The sequence below is a fragment of the Tiliqua scincoides genome, chromosome 8, assembly GCF_035046505.1.
Source record: "Tiliqua scincoides isolate rTilSci1 chromosome 8, rTilSci1.hap2, whole genome shotgun sequence".
NCBI lineage: Eukaryota > Metazoa > Chordata > Lepidosauria > Squamata > Scincidae > Tiliqua > Tiliqua scincoides.
In genome coordinates, this window is record NC_089828.1 from 18,948,658 (window position 1) to 18,966,389 (window position 17,732).

At 46.7% G+C, this 17,732-nt stretch overlaps 1 protein-coding gene across 1 annotated transcript; it reads left to right on the forward strand.

The window, feature by feature from the left end:
• Window positions 1–8,571: 8,571 nt before the first annotated feature.
• Window positions 8,572–17,091, forward strand: LOC136658399 (cytochrome P450 1A5-like). Its single transcript, XM_066634956.1, has 7 exons — window positions 8,572–8,687; window positions 12,095–12,949; window positions 13,475–13,601; window positions 14,760–14,849; window positions 14,938–15,061; window positions 16,133–16,219; window positions 16,400–17,091. Exons 2-7 carry the CDS (start codon window positions 12,113–12,115, stop codon window positions 16,686–16,688), a joined length of 1,554 nt encoding a protein of 517 aa, XP_066491053.1. The 5' UTR covers window positions 8,572–8,687; window positions 12,095–12,112; the 3' UTR covers window positions 16,689–17,091.
• The last annotated feature ends 641 nt before the right edge of the window (window positions 17,092–17,732 follow it).

The following is a 17,732-nucleotide window of genomic DNA, read 5'->3' on the forward strand; positions in this document are numbered from 1 at the left end:
AGCCCTGGTTGTACTGCACCTCATGAAGCGAGCTAGATTTTTGCCTGGTCTCCTTGCCTGGTAACCCATTCTAGATTATCAGATTTCAGAAAAAAAAATACCAACGAACAATATTGTTTTCTTATGTCTGAATGTGACAAATACACTAACTTCCTGACACAAGTATGTGCAATCCAGGCGATCTTTATATTGGAAACAGTATTATTGAAAGTGGGGTGCTATTATTGTTTTTCTAACTGTACCTTTGCAGTTGATTTTGTGTCTTCTGTGGATTTTATAATACTTTTTGCCAGCAATACAGATGTGTGCTGTTTGTTTTTGCATGCACTGGTTGCTGGAAGGCAATACATTGAACTGAACTGAATAAATGGCTACTGGAGGCAGAGACAAGCCTTCGGCAATGCATAAAGTGCCTGTTTGTGAGTGCAGTGGCAGCAGCAGATTAAAAAGAAACTGGCTGGCTGGGGAGAGCAGAGTACATTCCTTGAGTGTGTGTGACCACATGTTAAGATTTCTGATAGAAAAATAATAACTCAATCCTATGCATGTCCTGAGTCGACTTCTGTCTCACTGAATTAAATGGGATTTACTCCTAGGTAAGTGCTTATAGGTTTGTAGCCTAAGTGTTTTTCACATTAATGTTCCCACCCTAGACATGAATGAATGGAAACAAGAACGTGTGCATGTTACTTCACAGAGTGAAAAGATAGGTCCCTGCCCCAAGAGGCTTACAGTCTGTGGACGCAATCCTAGCCAACTTTCTAGCACTGGCATAGCTGTGCCAGTGGGGCGTGTGCTGCATCCTGCAGTTGGGGGGCAGTCATGGAGGCCTCCTCAAGGTAGGGCAATGTTTGTTCCCTTACATCAGAGTTGCATTGCCCTTATGTCAGTGCTGGAAAATTGGTTAGGATTGTGGCCTATATCACATCCATATATAGATGTCTCATCTGTGTCATTTTCTAGACTCTAGATCAGGGGTGTCAAACATAAGACCTGTGGGCTGAATGTGCCCCTCAGAAGCAATTTATCTGGCCTCTGTTATAATTGGGCTGTCACAGTGTAATAATTGGACTTTTTAATATCTTGAAATTATGAACAAGAGTTGCACATTTTCTCTTCTGTCATTTGCAACTATTGATTTTCTATTTGAGAACAAAATGCTCATTTCTGGCCTTCATCCACTTAATGATGTCACTTCCTACTCAATGACATCACTTCCGGCTCTCAGCAGGCACCATGAATGTTACTCAGCCCACTATATGAAAGGAGTTTGACACGGGGAGACATCCATATATAGATGTGATCTAGACTGTAAGACTTTCGGGGCCAGGACCTATCTTTTCACTCTGTATAAAGAAACATGCACATTAATGCTGCTATATAAGCAATTATAAATATGATATTTTTAACATATATTAATGATCAGGAAGAAAAAAAAAGCATTGTGCATGTGGAAAAGTTATTTTCCTTCAAGTTACCAGAGGGACCCAAGAATGAGGCCTTGCAGGACAGGCACACTACTTGCCTGGGAAGCATGCTTACCCCTCTCATGTGCTGGTTATAGGGAGCGGTTTCAAATACTGACCTTTTAGTGTCAACAAAGCAGTGTTATCCCTACAGAGAGGGCCCTGATTGCATCTGTGGATAGTTCTGGTTGTCAAGACTCAAAAAAGAGAGATCTTAAAAACTGAAAAAAGAGTGGGAAAGGGCAATCAAAACGATGAAGGAACACTTTCTGGGCAAAGAAGTGTTTGCAGTTGAAGGAGAAAGAGAGTGGGGGTGCTTTCAAACTTGCACAGTGAGGAGAAATTGGATAGTGAGGCTTCTCCCTTCCTCTTTCATCATACAGCTCAGGGTCACCCGATAAAGCTGACAGGCAGCCAATACAAATCAAATCAAAGGAAGTACTTCTGCACGCAATGTTTAATTAACATAATTAATTCACCAAAAACATCAGCTTAGATAAATACATGTAGGCTAAACCTGTAAATGCCCATTACTTAGCCAGGATAATTGAATGGAACCTCCAGTTTCGGAGGCAGTATATCTGTGCACATCAGATACTGGGGATGGCTTTTTGTCTTCCAAACCTTCTTTCTGAGAAGGCACCTGGCTGGCCCCTGTGGCAAGGTCTGATCCTGCAGGGCTTTTTTTGGTGGGGCCCAAATGCATGGGGGGAGGTGTGGAAGAGATGTGCCTAACTTCCTCTATCAGGTCTCTGGGAAGGTCTCCATAAGTGGGGCTCAGACCTCCCCGCCCCCCCCATCTCCACTATCCATTGACACCACCACCCATGTTATGCCTTACATGGAGGCTAGGCCTGTAAATGCTCATTACTTAGCTAGGGTGATTAAATGGAACCTCCAGTTTCGGAGGCAGTATATCTGTGCACATCAGATCCAAGGGATGGCTTTTTTCCTTTCAAACCTTCCTTCTGTCTGGAAACTGTGGGAAGAACAAGAGAGATCTTTGGTCTGATCCAGTAGGGCTGGTTTTGGTGGGGCCCAAATGAATGGGGAGGGAGGGGGCATTGAAGAGACATGCCCAACATCCTTTATCAGGTCCCTGGGAGAATCAGGCTGTAGCCACACTTTCCTGGGAGTAAGCCTGATTGACTTTAATGGGGCTTACTTCTGAGTAATCATGCATAGGCTTGGGCTGTAAGGCTGCACTCCTAGGCACACTTTCCTGGGAGGAAGCCCCATTGACTATCATGGGTCTTACTTCTGAGTAGACATGCCTAGATTTGGGCTCTAAGGCTGCCATCCTAGGCACACTTTCCTGGGAGTAAGCCCCACTGACTTTAATGGGTCTTAGAAGTAAGACCCATTAGATGTGCCTAGGCTTGGGCTCTAAGGCCACAATCCTACGCACTCTTTCCTGGGAGTAAGCCCCATTGACTTTAATGGGTCTTCCTTCTGAGTAGATGTGCCTAGGCTTGGGCTCTTAGGCCACAATCCTATGCACTCTTTCCTGGGAGTAAGCCCCATTGACTTTAATGGGTCTTTCTTATGAGTAGACGTGCCTAGGCTTGGGCTCTTAGGCCACAATCCTACGCGCTCTTTCCTGGGAGTAAGCCCCATTGACTTTAATGGGTCTTTCTTATGAGTAGACGTGCCTAGGCTTGGGCTCTCAGGCTACAATCCTACGCGCTCTTTCCTGGGAGTAAGCCCCATTGACTTTAATGGGTCTTCCTTCTGAGTAGACGTGCCTAGGCTTGGGCTCGCGTGTTGCAGACCTGTGTACACTTGGCTCTTGCGGACACTGCAAGGACGCCGCCTGCCTGCTCATTATGCCGGCTAATCGCCGCTCCCGATCTCCGCCCCTCCTGCCGTGCCACCTCCGGGCGCCTTGGCACGCCACAGCAGCCCAGTCCCGAGGAAGTTCAGCCCGGTCCTCCCCGCTTCCCGATCGTGCTTCCACGGGAAAGGGAGAGACACGCAGCCTCGGCGCTTCTCACGCGAACCCGGGCAATCTTTAACCCCAGCGAGGTCACTCGGCGGAGCAGAGCCCAGGCTGCAGGCCGCTTGGGGCTCCCTAACCTTTCACCTCCGCAGTCTTTTCCTAGGGAGGCAGTAGCCCTCCTCTCCCTCCTCCCCAGCCCTGAGCCCCTTCCAAGCCCTGCAGAAGGCACGCAGGTGGTGCTCCCAGTTTCTTCCCCGCAGGGCTCTAGTTCCCAAACTTCTGAGCACCGGGGCCCACTTATTTTTTTACACCGAGGACCCACCTAGGTTTATCAGGCTTGTAAAAAGGACATCTAGACCTCATATTTCTTCAGCCAACATTTAATCTGTGAACAATTAATCTGTGGACAATTAATCCGCCAGCAATTAATCTGTGGAACTCCTTGCCACAGGATGTGGTGATGGCATCCCACCTAGATGCCCCGCAGAACACTGGTTCCCAAACTTTTTTTGCACCGGGACTCACTTTTTTTCCACCGAGGGCCCACCCAGGTTTACCAGGCTTGAAAAAAGGACATCTAGACCTCATATTTCTTTAGCCAGCATGTAATTAATCTGTGGAACTCCTTGCCACAGGATGTGGTGATGACAACCCGCCTAGATGCCCCACAGAGCACCGGTTCCCAAACACCAGGGCCCACTTTTTTTATACCTAGGACCCACCTAGGTTTACCAGGCTTGAAAAAGGACATCTAGACCTCATATTTCTTCACCCAGAGTGTAATTAGTCTGTGGAACTCCTTGCCATAGGATGTGGTGACGGCATTCAGCCTACAGGCCTTTAAAGGGGGATTGGACAGCTTTCTGGAGGAAAACTCCATCACAGGTTACAAGCCATGATGGGTATGTTTAGTCTGAGATTACCTTGTCACTTATTATGAGAGCCTGGTAGGAATTTTTTTTATGTCATTCAAATTGGCTGTGAATGGCAGTTTTTTCACCTAATCCAGACTGTCGAAGGAGGGAACCAGTAGGTCTATTCAGTAGGTTTTGTGCATTAAAAATTGGTCATTGTGTTTAATAAAGTAGCACTAGTTAAACCCAATTGCAATCTGGTGTCTTCACTGGGGGGTGTGAGCATAAATAGAATGCTAGATGCAGGGAGGTGGCATTGAGATGCAAGTATCTTGTGGTCTTGTGTGTGCTCCCTGAGGCATCTGGTGGGCCACTGTGAGATACAGGAAGCTGGAGTAGATGAGCCCTGGGCCTGATCCAGCAGGGCTCTTCTTATGGTCTTAGAAAGAAATATTTTATTTATAAGTAATGATAACCAGAAAGACCCTCAAACATGCATCTCACTATATTTACACATGCTTGCGAACTGCAGGAGCTGAGCTCTTTGCAGGGTCATTAGCAGCTACAGTATCTGATTTTTGAATAGCCTGAGGGCTTGAGGCAGTTATCTGATCTATCTGATCTTCCCATCACCCTTTGTCGACCCACCTAAAAAATCAGGTTGTGACCCACCAGTGAGTGGGTCACACTGGGACTCGCACTTTGGGAACGACTGCCACAGAGAGACCAGTCCATAGCAGCAGCAACAGAAGGATCAGGAGAAAATGACCCTGCCCTGCACACTTCCATGAAAGGGTGTTGGTCTGCAATGGGTCTTGCACAGCAAAGGGCCCTGCAGCCCGAAAATCAATACCTGCAGCAGAATGAGGGGATAAGGCAGGCCTGACTCAAGATCTCCTGGCATTTAATAATAATAAACTTTATTTGAGGTTCTGCACCAAATTCTTCCACCATGCCCCTTACTATACAGTGGGACTCCCCTCTCTTCCTGATCTTCCCTCTCTGGATTCCAAAAGGCAGCACTGAATAGAGCGGAAGGATGCATGGAGGAGAAGAGCATGGTAGGTTAGAACAATGGTTCTCAAACTTTTTAGCACCAGGACCCACTTTTTAGAATGACAATGTCGGGACACACTGGAAGTGATGTCATTAACCTGAAAGTGATGTCATGGCCAGAAGTGACACCATCAATTTAGGCTTCAAACCTAAGCCTTAATCAGCCAAAAGTCCCATTACAGATCAACTCGTGCTGTTATTTTGCGTGGCTCGGAATTCAAACTTTCCAGTTCAGAAGTCAAAAGACTGAGATCCTTCTCCAGCCACACAGCCCTCCCCCTTTCCAACATCCCATCTTCCCACCTTTTCAGGGCAAAGCACTATGCTTCTCTCCCACCAGGAACCTGCCCTGCTCAGCAGCTCTGTACCCTGTATTTTTGGCTCTGTATTTTCAAAGGTGGCTGGGGTTGGTGCTATGTACCCACCTGAAATTGGATCATGACCCACCTGGTGGGTCCTGACCCACAGTTTGAGAAATGCTCTGCTAGAACATCTCTGATGCTCTAGTCTAGTCTCCTCCACACTCCCTGTCTGTTCTGTTCCTCTCTTTCTTTTGGAATCCAGGAAGGAGCAGTGGAGAAAGCCAGGCAGAGGCAGGTACCCCTTGCTTGTCTCTTTTCTACCCCATGTCAAATTCTCTGACCACTCCCCCCCCCCCCCCGCAAAGGGACAGAACGTATGAATACTTCCAAGGTCTGTTTCCTTGGGCAGTGCACCAGTTGCTTTCCTATCCAAGGCCCAAGACATCCTGGTACCTGTAAAGGCATGCAAAATACATTATTGCCTCTGCTTACTGGCAGTGGCACCACCGGCTGTCACTGCTCTTTCACTCTTGACCCGGCCCACCCATGAGGCCAACTGAGTCAGTTGTCTCAGGCAGCAGTTTGGCAGGGTGGAACCCGCTTCCACCCACCCACTTACCTCCACCACTGCTCCACTTTCCACTCCCTAGATTTGGAAAGAAAGGAACAGAGCAGGAGAGCTCTGGAATAAAGCCTCCTTCCTTATTGAATCAAGGGAGCAGCAGCAGGAGGAGGAAAAGTGGTAGTGATGATGGCTGGTGCACCCCAAGGAAGCGGGGAAGCATTTGGTGCATTGCGAAAGGGTTGATAACTTGTTTGGGTGAGCAGGTGGTCAAGATATCAACCACCACATCTCAGGTTTGTGATACCATTCACACACGATAAGCATCTCAATGAGTGTGCAATGCACTTATAGATGAGGGGTAACCAGAGTGGCACTTTCTGAAATCACATATGAAGCTGCCTTCTGCTAAGTCAATATCCTTCAGCCCTCTAGCTCAGTATTCTTGACTGGCAGCCACCCTGCAGGGTTTGCACATGGGGGCTTTCCAGCCCCTCCTGGAGATGGCAGGGATTGAACCTGGGACCTTGTGCCTGCAGCTAGCTTGCAAAAAAGGGGACTCTACACCTGTACCTTTGCCCTCCTCCTCCTTTGCATCGGCTTATTCTCTTTGCTGTTTTGTTTCGGAGCTGGTGGCAGGGCCATCCCTGCAACCCATAAAATTGGGACCTGCTTACTTTGCAAGTAGCATCTGGACTCAAAAGGATTAGCAGAGCTGGGAAAGACCCTTGCCCCAGCAGCCTTTGGAGGTGCCTATTGGCACAGAGATTACTGCTGTACACAAACTCTGGCTCTGGGTCAGGGAGCCTCATCCATTCCGTTCTTCAGTCTAAGCTGGGGTGGTCAAACTGTGGCTTGCAAGCCACATAGAGCTCTTTGACATCAAATGTGTAGCTTGTAGAAATATGTTGGCTGAGCTCCTTTTTGCATCACAATTAATATCAAAGGTAAATCAAAAATGGTTTTGAACGGAGAGCCCCCTGGATTAAAACATAAATTTAATGTTCAAGGTGAGTAAATATATTTAAGAACTGAAATTTAATAACATTAAATTTACTGTAGCTCTCAAACATCTGAAGTCTATCATATGTCAGTGTTCTTCAACTTTGGGGTCGGGACGCCAATGGGATCGTGAAACCTCAGTTATGGGGTCCTGGCAACTTTCAGGAATGAAAAAGGTTGAAGACCACTGGACTAGAGCACCACCAGGTAAAGGGGAAGGCATCTGGTGTACCCCTGCAGGTACCAGGAGATGGTGTGGCTGTCCTGCTAAGGTTCTTGGCAATTGTGCTAAAATAGCTTTCACTAGTGCAGGGTTTCATGGTCACTTTTTTCTGCTCTCTCTGAGTATTTGGTTACAGTGAACAGCGCTGGGAGGGTGTTATGGGAGCTGGGGAGTGGGCAGCAATAGAGGTAGGGGTGTGTGGATAGGGTCCCAGGAGGCATGGCAGGACCAATGGTGGGTCTACAATTTATTTATTTATTTGGGTTGTGGCCCCAAAAAGCTTGAAGACTACTGTCATATATAACTGTTATGTGAAATAAGCTTGGCATCCCCTAACAGCCCAATCCTATGCATGCCTACTCAGAAGTAAGTACCATTACCATTACCATTGGTACCAAGTACCAATGGGGCTTACTCACAGGTAAAGTATGCAGCCTCCATCATCTCTATGTTGGGCGGGATGCAGGAAGGGTCAGGAGGTATCTGTGAGCAGCCCTGAACTCCCTGGATGAAAGGCTGCAGCATCAAGGACAATAATAAAGCGAATTCATTCAAACGTATGGTTAGAGTTCACGTGCACGTGGGAATCCGCTCTTTGCCTTTCCATCGCCTGAACCTCTCTGCTTTAAGGGCGCTCGATCCAGAAGGAATCGGACCCGCTTCTCGGGCACACACAGAGGGTGTAGAGAGAAAACACACACACACACACACACACACACACACACACACACACACACACAGACTTTTAACTCAGTCTTAGCCCTTGCCATCTAAAGAATGTCACTCCTTACTCTTAGCTATGATGCAGCCTCAGAGCGTAAGTTCTATCCCAGGACTGAAACCTGCTGGTGTTGGAAACCCAGACCTCTTGTGGCAGGGAGTTCCAGAGTCTAGGGGCCACTCTGATCAGCCAGCTGCTGCTAAATCGCGCGTGCTGGCCTTGCCTTCTTTCCCTGCTCCGGATGCCTACTCCTTTACAGCGATCAGCTTGCAAACAACCCAGAGTTCAGCTCTGGAGGGACGTCTCCATTCACGCGACCGGCGCAGGGCACGATCGCCCTCTAAGCACACGCAGAAACCCGAGTCCCGACTAACTGGGGTGGGAGTGCCACGCCTGACACGTGACCCCGAGGATGCCCGGGCCAATCGCGAGCCAGGGAGGTGCATATAAAGCGGCAGAAAGTGGCACTCCAATGAACACGCTGGGAGTCCCAGGGAGCTAGAGCCACTGCGAGCATCCTTGGGGACGACTGGCTGGACTCAAGACCGACAGTGCCCTGCAGGTAAAGGGGCTTGCGCTCAGATCTGCAAACTTTGTGTGTGTGTGTGTGTGTGTGTGTGTGTGTGTGTGTGTGCGCGCGCGCGTGTGCGCGCATGCTTGATTGATTGATTGATGATCTGTCATTAATTTGCATCCTATCCAATATCTCCCAAGGTGGACTAATTGCTGAACATGACAATATTATTTAGCACGTTGGAGCGTGCAAAGCGCTCCGTGTGTACTGTCTTGATGTAATATTTAGTACAACAACCCTGCAAGGTCTGCACAGTATGGTTATCCTCACTCTGTGAGGGAGAGGAGGCTGAGAGGGCCAATGTCTAAGGGCACGAGCCTAACCAGGTCTACTCAGAAGTAAACCCTATTTTGTTCAATGGGGCTTACTCTCAGGAAAGTGTGGCTAGGCTGCAATCCTATTCACGCTTACCGGGAGCAAGCCCCATTGACTACATTGGGAATAACCTCTGAGCAGACAGGCATAGGCTTGGGCTCTAAGGCCACTAAGAGCCCAGTCCTATGTCTACTCAGAAGTAAACCCCACTGTAGTCAATGGAGCTTACTCCCAGGAAAGTGTGGCCAGGATTACAGCCTAAGGCTTCAGTCCTATCCACACTTTCCTGGAAGTAAGCCCCATTGACTATAATGGGGCTTACTTCTGAGTAGACAGCCATAGGATTGGGCTCTAAGGCTGCAATCATATCCACACTTATCCGGGAGTAAACCCCTTGACTATAATGGGGCTTACTTCTGAGTAGACATGCTTAAGATTGGCTCTAAGTGAGTTCGTGGGGAGTGAGATTTGAACCCGGGAAGTCCTGATTTGTAACTTGGCCACCAGGTCATGCCATCTAAATAATACCACTAGTTATTCTCAGCTATGATGCTGCATCAAAGCGTATGTTCTATCCAGGACTGAAACCTGTCAGTGTTTGGAATGCCAGACCTCCTGTGGCAGGGAGTTTCAGAGTCTAGAGTCAACCACCAATAACAGCCCTCTTGGAAAATCTCAGCAGGTGGGCAGATTCAAATGCTAGAAGGTGGTCCTTAAGGTATCCTGGCCCCAAAAGTATAGGCTTTCAAGCTCAGAATCAGCACCTTGAACTGAACTCAGAAAGAGATGGGACCCCAGTGTAGCACACACAGAAGTGGAGTTACATGCTCTGCTGGTGTTGGAATGCCAGAAGTTTTGTCCCTTGTTGCTTGGAAGGCTGGGTAGAAATCAAGTAAATATGTTTGGCAATGTGTCTCTGAGCATGTGCAGAGCACTTCCACATTCATCACTGAGTAAGTGTAGCTCACTGCATGTCAACTAATATTTTGGAACCATGTTTTAGTTTAGAGTGGGATGTTCATGCAACCTTGACTGAGCCCCAGAGCTGTCCCCACTTTTTCTTTTGAAAATAAAAAACATCCGTAATGTATAGCATTTTCACTTTTCCAGATTGCACATGGAATGTGCAATTTGCTAGCCATTTAAGCCTGCTCCTGGTGCATATCTCCAGCCAACCCACTTTTCCTTGCACTCAAGCAACTATGTTGTGCTGCTGGGAAAATGCAATTTCTCCTCATCAGCATGTAGCAATGGGCATCTTGTTATTTGTCTTGGGTACCTGCTGGATGGCAATATAATTGGTAACTGCCCCTTAATCATTAACTGATATGTTGTGGCATAAACTTCCTTGGATTAGAGCCCACTTCACCAGGCTCATGAAATGCTACCTTCGGTTGGCAAATATATCCACACAGCTACAGAGGGGGAAAAACGACCTGTAAACAGTAGGGTCAAATGGCCATGAAATGAAAAAGATACAGCCTGTGACATTTCTATGCCAAACTCCAGTACAAAAGGGATAGTGATCATTTGTGCTAACTGCAGAAATTGGTGATAACCCAGTTCTAGTTTAGCTGTGCTAATTTTATCATGGGAAAGAGAACCTCATGGAGCTCTTGATAGAGCCTCCAATGAATAGAATCAAATGTGCCAATTCTAGTCTGTTCTGTCTCCTTTTAAAGTTCCATTATTGGATAATGGTGAGTTTCAAGCCAACATTCTAGAAGATTCTTTTTTTATCCTGCCTTTCACAAAATCACAAGGTGGTTGATCGACAAAAAACAAACACAACTGAACAAAATAAAGACAAACAATAATTGTGTTTACTGAACACAATTCGATAAAATAAGATATCAGAAATGGACTAATCAGCAAGGTGGACCATATAAACCAGAGGTGCAGCACCAATAAAAGCCACATCAATTGACAGATACACTCGCTACGCTCCCTTTGAAAGTCTGGCAGAATAGTTAAGTTTAAAAAAATTAAAGGCTGGTAGGGACCAAACATAATGTACCTCTTGTGGCAGGGAGTTTTAGAGTCTAGGGACTACCACAGATAACAGCCCTCCTGGAAAATCTCAGTACACTGGCAGATTCACATCTAGAAGGTGGTCCTTCTAGGTACCCTGGTCCAAATTGCATAGGGGTTTCAAGCTCACAACCAGGACTTTGAACTAACCTCAGAAAGAGATGGAAAGCCAGTGTAGAGCACACAGAAGTGGAGTTACATGTGCTGATCTAGAGACCCCCACCACCAGTCTGGCAGCAGAATTTTGCACCTGCTGTAGTTTCCCAATGCTCTTCAAGGCTTGGGTGAATCCCAAGGGGCAGGGGGCAGTAGGTGCGTGCCCCCCAAACTGTCACACCAGAGAGGAAGGTCAACCTGGCAGGTAGATCTGGGTTCCAAGTCTGGATGGGAGTCCAAGTCTACCTGCCTGCAAAAGGTGTCTCCAGAAGGCAATCAGAATGGGAGCCCAGGTTTACCTGGCAGGTAGATAGGGAGCCCAGGTCTACCTGCCCAGCAAACCTTGGCCATGGAGGCCAAAGTTCATCTAGGAACCCAGGTCTACCTGCCTGGTTGACCTGGGCTCTAGAATTAAGGTAGTGTTCATGCCCCCCCCCCCCAGGACAAACACTGGATTCCATCAGTGCAGCTTCAACTGCAGCTGCATGTTACATTGTAACAATGTAGCTAGGATGTGACCTAGCACACATGGATTGATGCACTCTCCCATTGGTTTTTGAACACTGTCATTTTGCAAACGGAGTGTATGCAAATTAGCTTTAATTTGTGTACTTTATAGAAACTACAGGATCTAGTTTTTCTCAGAGCATAATTTGGATTTCCACACCATTCACATTTTTAGCCCAAAATATACATAGCTCTTAATAATAACACATACCTATTGCTTTATGGCAGATAAAAAAGAAAGTTTCCAAAAGTAGTTTACATAGCTTAAATTAATAAGTTCTAGTACAGTGAACTTGATAATTTAATATTAACATTGTTCTGCAGTCACTAAATAACACTTCCTTGCTCACTGAGCTTCCCTCTCCTGCTTGTTTTGTTGTGTTCAGATATTTAGGTCTACGAAGATGAAGGTTGCTCTGATGGGGAGTCAAGACATCATATCTGTCACAAACATCCTCATTCCCTTTGCTCTTTCCTGCCTGGTCTTTGTGATCGTCAAATCCTTCTGGCAGCGGATCCCACAGGGACTGAAGAGACTCCCCGGACCAAGAGGCTATCCCTTGATTGGCAACATGCTGGAGCTGGGGAAGAACCCCCACCTGACCTTGACTCAGATGAGTAAGAAGTATGGGGATGTGATGCAAATCCATCTTGGCACCAGACCAGTGTTAGTCCTGAGTGGGTTAGAAACCATCAAGCAAGCCCTGACCAAGCAAGGAGAAGACTTCTTGGGACGCCCTGATCTCTACAGCTTCCAGTTCATTGGGGATGGCCAGAGCTTAACCTTTGGGAAGGATTCTGGTGAAATTTGGAAAGCCAAGAGAAAGCTGGCCCAGAATGCTCTGAAGACCTTTTCATCTTCAATCAGTCCGACATCCTCCACTTGTTTGCTAGAGGAGCATGTGTCCAAAGAAGCTGACTACTTAGTGATAAAGTTCCAGGAGCTGATGGAGGAACAGAAAAGCTTTGACCCTTACCGATACCTAGTGGTCTCTGTCGCCAATGTCATCTGTGCCATGTGCTTTGGTAAGCGCTACAGCCATGATGACCAGGAATTGCTCAGTATGGTGAATCTGGGCAATGAATTTGGAGAGGCAGCAGCTTCTGGAAACCCTGCTGACTTCATCCCTGTCCTCCAATATCTACCCAGCCGCACCATGAAGGCCTTCAAAGATCTCAATCAGCGGTTTAATGTATTTGTGGAGAAAATTATTATGGATCACTACACAAGCTTTGACAAGGTAAGGATGCCCTCTCGACCTTTCAGTTTGGTGTGTTTCCCACCTTGCCTGTGACAATTTGGCTTTTTCTTGTTTGTAGCTCAAACAGTTCAGCCGTTTGCCTCCAGGTGAAAGCATGCAAGGGAATGTAAAAGGAATTGCAAATAAAATGGCAAAGATTTGTCCTCACAATCAAAATGTAGCAATAAACTGGATTGGGATTAGATCATACTACTTGAGCAGATGTTTGGAAAGATTTAGGTCGTTTGCAAAGAAAGCAACTTGGTACTGAAGGATCCTGGCCCTTGAGGGGCGTGCCCGATTGCCACCTCTCTGTACCCCCTTTTCAGTTGACTGTTTAATCAGTGCTACTTCCAAACCAGAGTGATTACTTCTGGTCAGAGTTTTAGACTGGTCACACTGGAAGGCAGCACATCAGTGGTAGTATGCCCATGAAGGTCCACAGAATTGCTCTTTGGTAAAAGATAGGAGAATTGGTATTTCGCACTTTGGTACCCTGACCAACTTCTGGCTTCTGTATTGCAGGATAACATTCGAGACATCACGGACTCCCTGATTGAGCACAGCCAGAACGAAAATGTAGATGAGAATGCAAACATGAAGTTCTTGAATCGGAAGATTGCCAATATTGTTGGCGATCTCTTTGGAGCAGGTAGGAACCTGCTCACCTAAAGACCATTCCCTGACCTGTCTCTCTTTTTTGTGTGTGTGTTGCAACTACATTGTATACCTGCTGAAGTGAGGTGCTCCTAAAGATGGCAAATGCTTCCAGACACTGCTTAGATCATTGCATTTGCTTTCACACCAATGCCTCAAAAACATGAGCCAATGCACAGTCGTTTCCAAACGTTGTTCTGTTCTGCATAGGATCACCTTGCTTTGCAAAGCCTGTCACTTTAGCCTGACAACTGGAGATGTGCAAAGTCCTTGAATGAGTGTGAAAAAATATTGAGTTTTTTAAAATGTGTGTGGTCATTCATACACATTTTGCCTGAACAGGACCCTCCCAAAACTTGAGGCAAAATGTGGGGGCAACTGTATTGATCAACTCAAAGTATTTGGCAATGAACAAGGCTGGTCCATGCCCGCCATCATCAAATGCTGTCCCCAGCCTTATGAAATACCTTACTGTATGTACCAAGTGCCTCCCCCCCCTTATCTGGCAATGCAACAGACCCTTCCACACTGTCTTCCTCTTGTTCCCTTCTGAAAAAGAATGAAGCAGAAGAGGAAGTGTGGAGGAGGAGATTGGTGGGCTAGAGTGTCTCCTGGGATCCAGGGAGCAGCAGCAGCAGAATTGGGCAGATGAAGCAAACATCTTTTCCAATCCACCATCAGAGGCAACCACCTCTGTTAGCCTCTTGGAAGGATCTGGCCCTGTTCATTAAGACATTTTGATTGGCTGGAAATGCAACCCCAACTACACCTGACCTTTGCCCCCTCCTCCTGTGACACCCTTTTGTGCCAATAGAGAAGGGAAAAATCTTGTTGCTGCTAACACCAATTTTTATTTTTAAGAACTAGACATGCATTCCATACTTGGGGAAAGTGCACAACCTCCTAAATAAAATGTATATTTAGGAAACATTCTCCTTATGGCCAGGCGTTACTGCAGTCTTTGGGGGCTAGATGATCGTGTGCTGGAGTTGGGTAGGGGAGAGCACAACTTCCAAATACCTTTAAGGGGGGAAAAATCACCCACTGTCCCAAATAGTGTCATAGATGCTGCCCAACAGGTATCATTGACATTCATGCCACCATTAGTGCTTATTTCTCTGCACCTGGTGTTTTGTCTTTTGTGTCTATCTAGGTTTTGACACGGTGACCACTGCCTTGTCCTGGTCCCTCATGTATATGGTGACTTACCCTGAAATCCAGAAGAAGGTTCAGGAAGAAATAGGTAAATCTGGTCCACCTCCTTTTAGTTTAACATGCCCTGCCTAAAGTCTGGACTTGAATCAACCTGTTTTCTTCTTTTTTCCTTGAAGACCAGACCATTGGTAGAGAAAGGAAGCCCAGACTGTCAGATCGATCCATGTTGCCTTACACAGAAGCTTTTATCTTGGAGATGTTCAGACATTCCTCTTTCCTGCCCTTCACAATTCCTCACTGGTAAGGCTTGTATGAGGATGGAATAGCCAAGTGAGAACTTGGACTAGGTAACTGGAGACTAAGTTGTCCATCCTAGGTGGCATTAACTAGTATCTCAAGACAGTGATTAATGCAGGCTGAGTATTGGCCATGTTTGCCATGGCTCAGATTTGGAACATAAGACAAAATGAGTAAGCCTTTGAGTAAATGCAAAGTACATTTTCTTTACCAATGACTGACTATAGAGTTCCACACAGCAGGGAATTGGGGCGAAGTCTTCTAGACAGACTTGGATCCTTCCATCTAGAAACTTAGCATTGTGTTACAAATCAGTTGCCCCATATCAGGACCCTATTTGGGAATCTTCCCAAGGTGAAGGGTATGTCCATCATCTTTCCCCTTGTTCAGCATCTTACAACATACCCTGATGTCGGATCCCATTCCTGCCATATCAGGGGATTGAGATCCAGGGAGCAAGACAGATCATAGCAGTAAAGTCCCTTTTCCCCCCTCAGTCCAGGGTGAGCCTGCCCAAGATGCTTTTATGAGGGTCAGTCCTTGCAACATGACCTGCTTCCTGGGCTGGTCCATCCATGACTCTACTCATACTAGATTGGCAGGGGTGTCCATTTCTGTCAAACAGCTGCTGCTGCCGCCATTCCTTTTCTCTGCCCTTCTCCTTCTGCTCCATTCCCCTCTTCCTTTTCAAATCCGAAGAGTGGTGGGTGCCTCATCTCTGACACGCTATCCCACCACACTCTTGTCCATGTTTCCTCTTCTGCTCCATTTCTCTCATTCTTTCTGAATGGAGAGACCATGAGGAGCAGCAGTGGGGGGGGGGGGAGTGGACAGGACATAAGCTTTCCAGATAAATGGCTGCCTAAGGTACCTGCTTCAGTTGGTCTCCTGGATAGGACAACCCTGATTCTAAATCTCCTTTTTTATTTGGGAGTCTTGTTAATTCCAAGTAAGCATGCTTAGGATTGCAGTCTCATTTTGTTCAAGTTATGCCACCATCCAAAATAAGATCAAGATGCTGGCAGCTACTTGTGTCCATTATAACTTATTGTACTATATTGCTTCTTCCTGTAGCACAACTAGGGACACGGCGCTGAACGGCTTCTACATCCCTAAGAATCTTTGTGTATTTGTCAATCAGTGGCAAGTCAACCATGATGAGTAAGTATAATCTCTAAAACCCATTTTAAAGCTCTTCTCAAGTAGACTTTGCTGGCCTTCTGGTTTTTCACAGATTCATTTGATGCAAGGCAGGCCTAAATAAATGCCTAAATAAATGCCCCAAATTTGCCATTTGTGGCCTACACATTGGTCATCTAGATTCTCTCCTTTCCTTTTCAGGAAGCTTTGGAAGGACCCTTCCACCTTCAACCCAGAACGTTTTCTTGCTGCTAGTGGGACTGGAATAAACCGAGCAGAGAGTGAGAAGGTTCTGACGTTTGGTTTGGGCAAGAGAAGGTGCATCGGAGAGAACATTGGCAAAGGAGAAGTCTTCCTTTTCTTGACCACCCTAGTCCAGAAGCTGGAATTCAGTGTGTGCAATGGGGCCACAGTGGACATAACTCCCCAGTATGGACTCACAATGAAACACAAAAAGTGTGAGCGATTCCAGATTAAACTGCGTTCCTAATGGTAAAATCTGAAGCAAGGAGAGACTAGCTCTGAGGCCAAGAATAAATGTACTTTAAATGTTCATACATTGCCTTGGAGTCGGGCAGCCCCCTCCCCCCACAGGAGAACCTAGGAGTTGATAGCCACTGCAGTGGCTAAGTTACATAAGAACAGCCCCACTGGATCAGGCCATAGGCCCATCTAGTCCAGCTTCCTGTATCTCACAGCGGCCCACCAAATGCCCCAGGGAGCACCCCAGATAACAAGAGACCTGCATCCTGGTGCCCTCCCTTGCATCTGGCATTCTGACATAGCCCATTTCTAAAATCAGGAGGTTGCGCATGCACATCATGGCTTGTACCCCATAATGGATTTTTCCTCCAGAAACTTGTCCAATCCCCTTTTAAAGGCGTCTAGGCTAGACGCCAGCACCACATCCTGTGGCAAGGAGTTCCACAGACTGACCACACGCTGAGTAAAGAAATATTTTCTTTTGTCTGTCCTAACCCGCCCAACACTCAATTTTAGTGGATGTCCCCTGGTTCTGGTATTATGTGAGAGTGTAAAGAGCATCTCCCTATCCACTCTGTCCATCCCCTGCATAATTTTGTATGTCTCAATCATGTCCCCCCTCAAGCGTCTCTTTTCTAGGCTGAAGAGGCCCAAACGCCGTAGCCTTTCCTCATAAGGAAGGTGCCCCAGCACCGTAATCATCTTAGTCGCTCTCTTTTGCACCTTTTCCATTTCCACTATGTCTTTTTTGAGATGCGGCGACCAGAACTGGACACAATACTCCAGGTGTGGCCTTACCATCGATTTGTACAACGGCATTATAATACTAGCCGTTTTGTTCTCAATACCCTTCCTAATGATCCCAAGCATAGAATTGGCCTTCTTCACTGCCGCCGCACATTGGGTCAACACTTTCATCGACCTGTCCACCACCACCCCAAGATCTCTCTCCTGATCTGTCACAGACAGCTCAGAACCCATCAGCCTATATCTAAAGTTTTGATTTTTTGCCCCAATGTGCATGACTTTACACTTACAGACATTGAAGCGC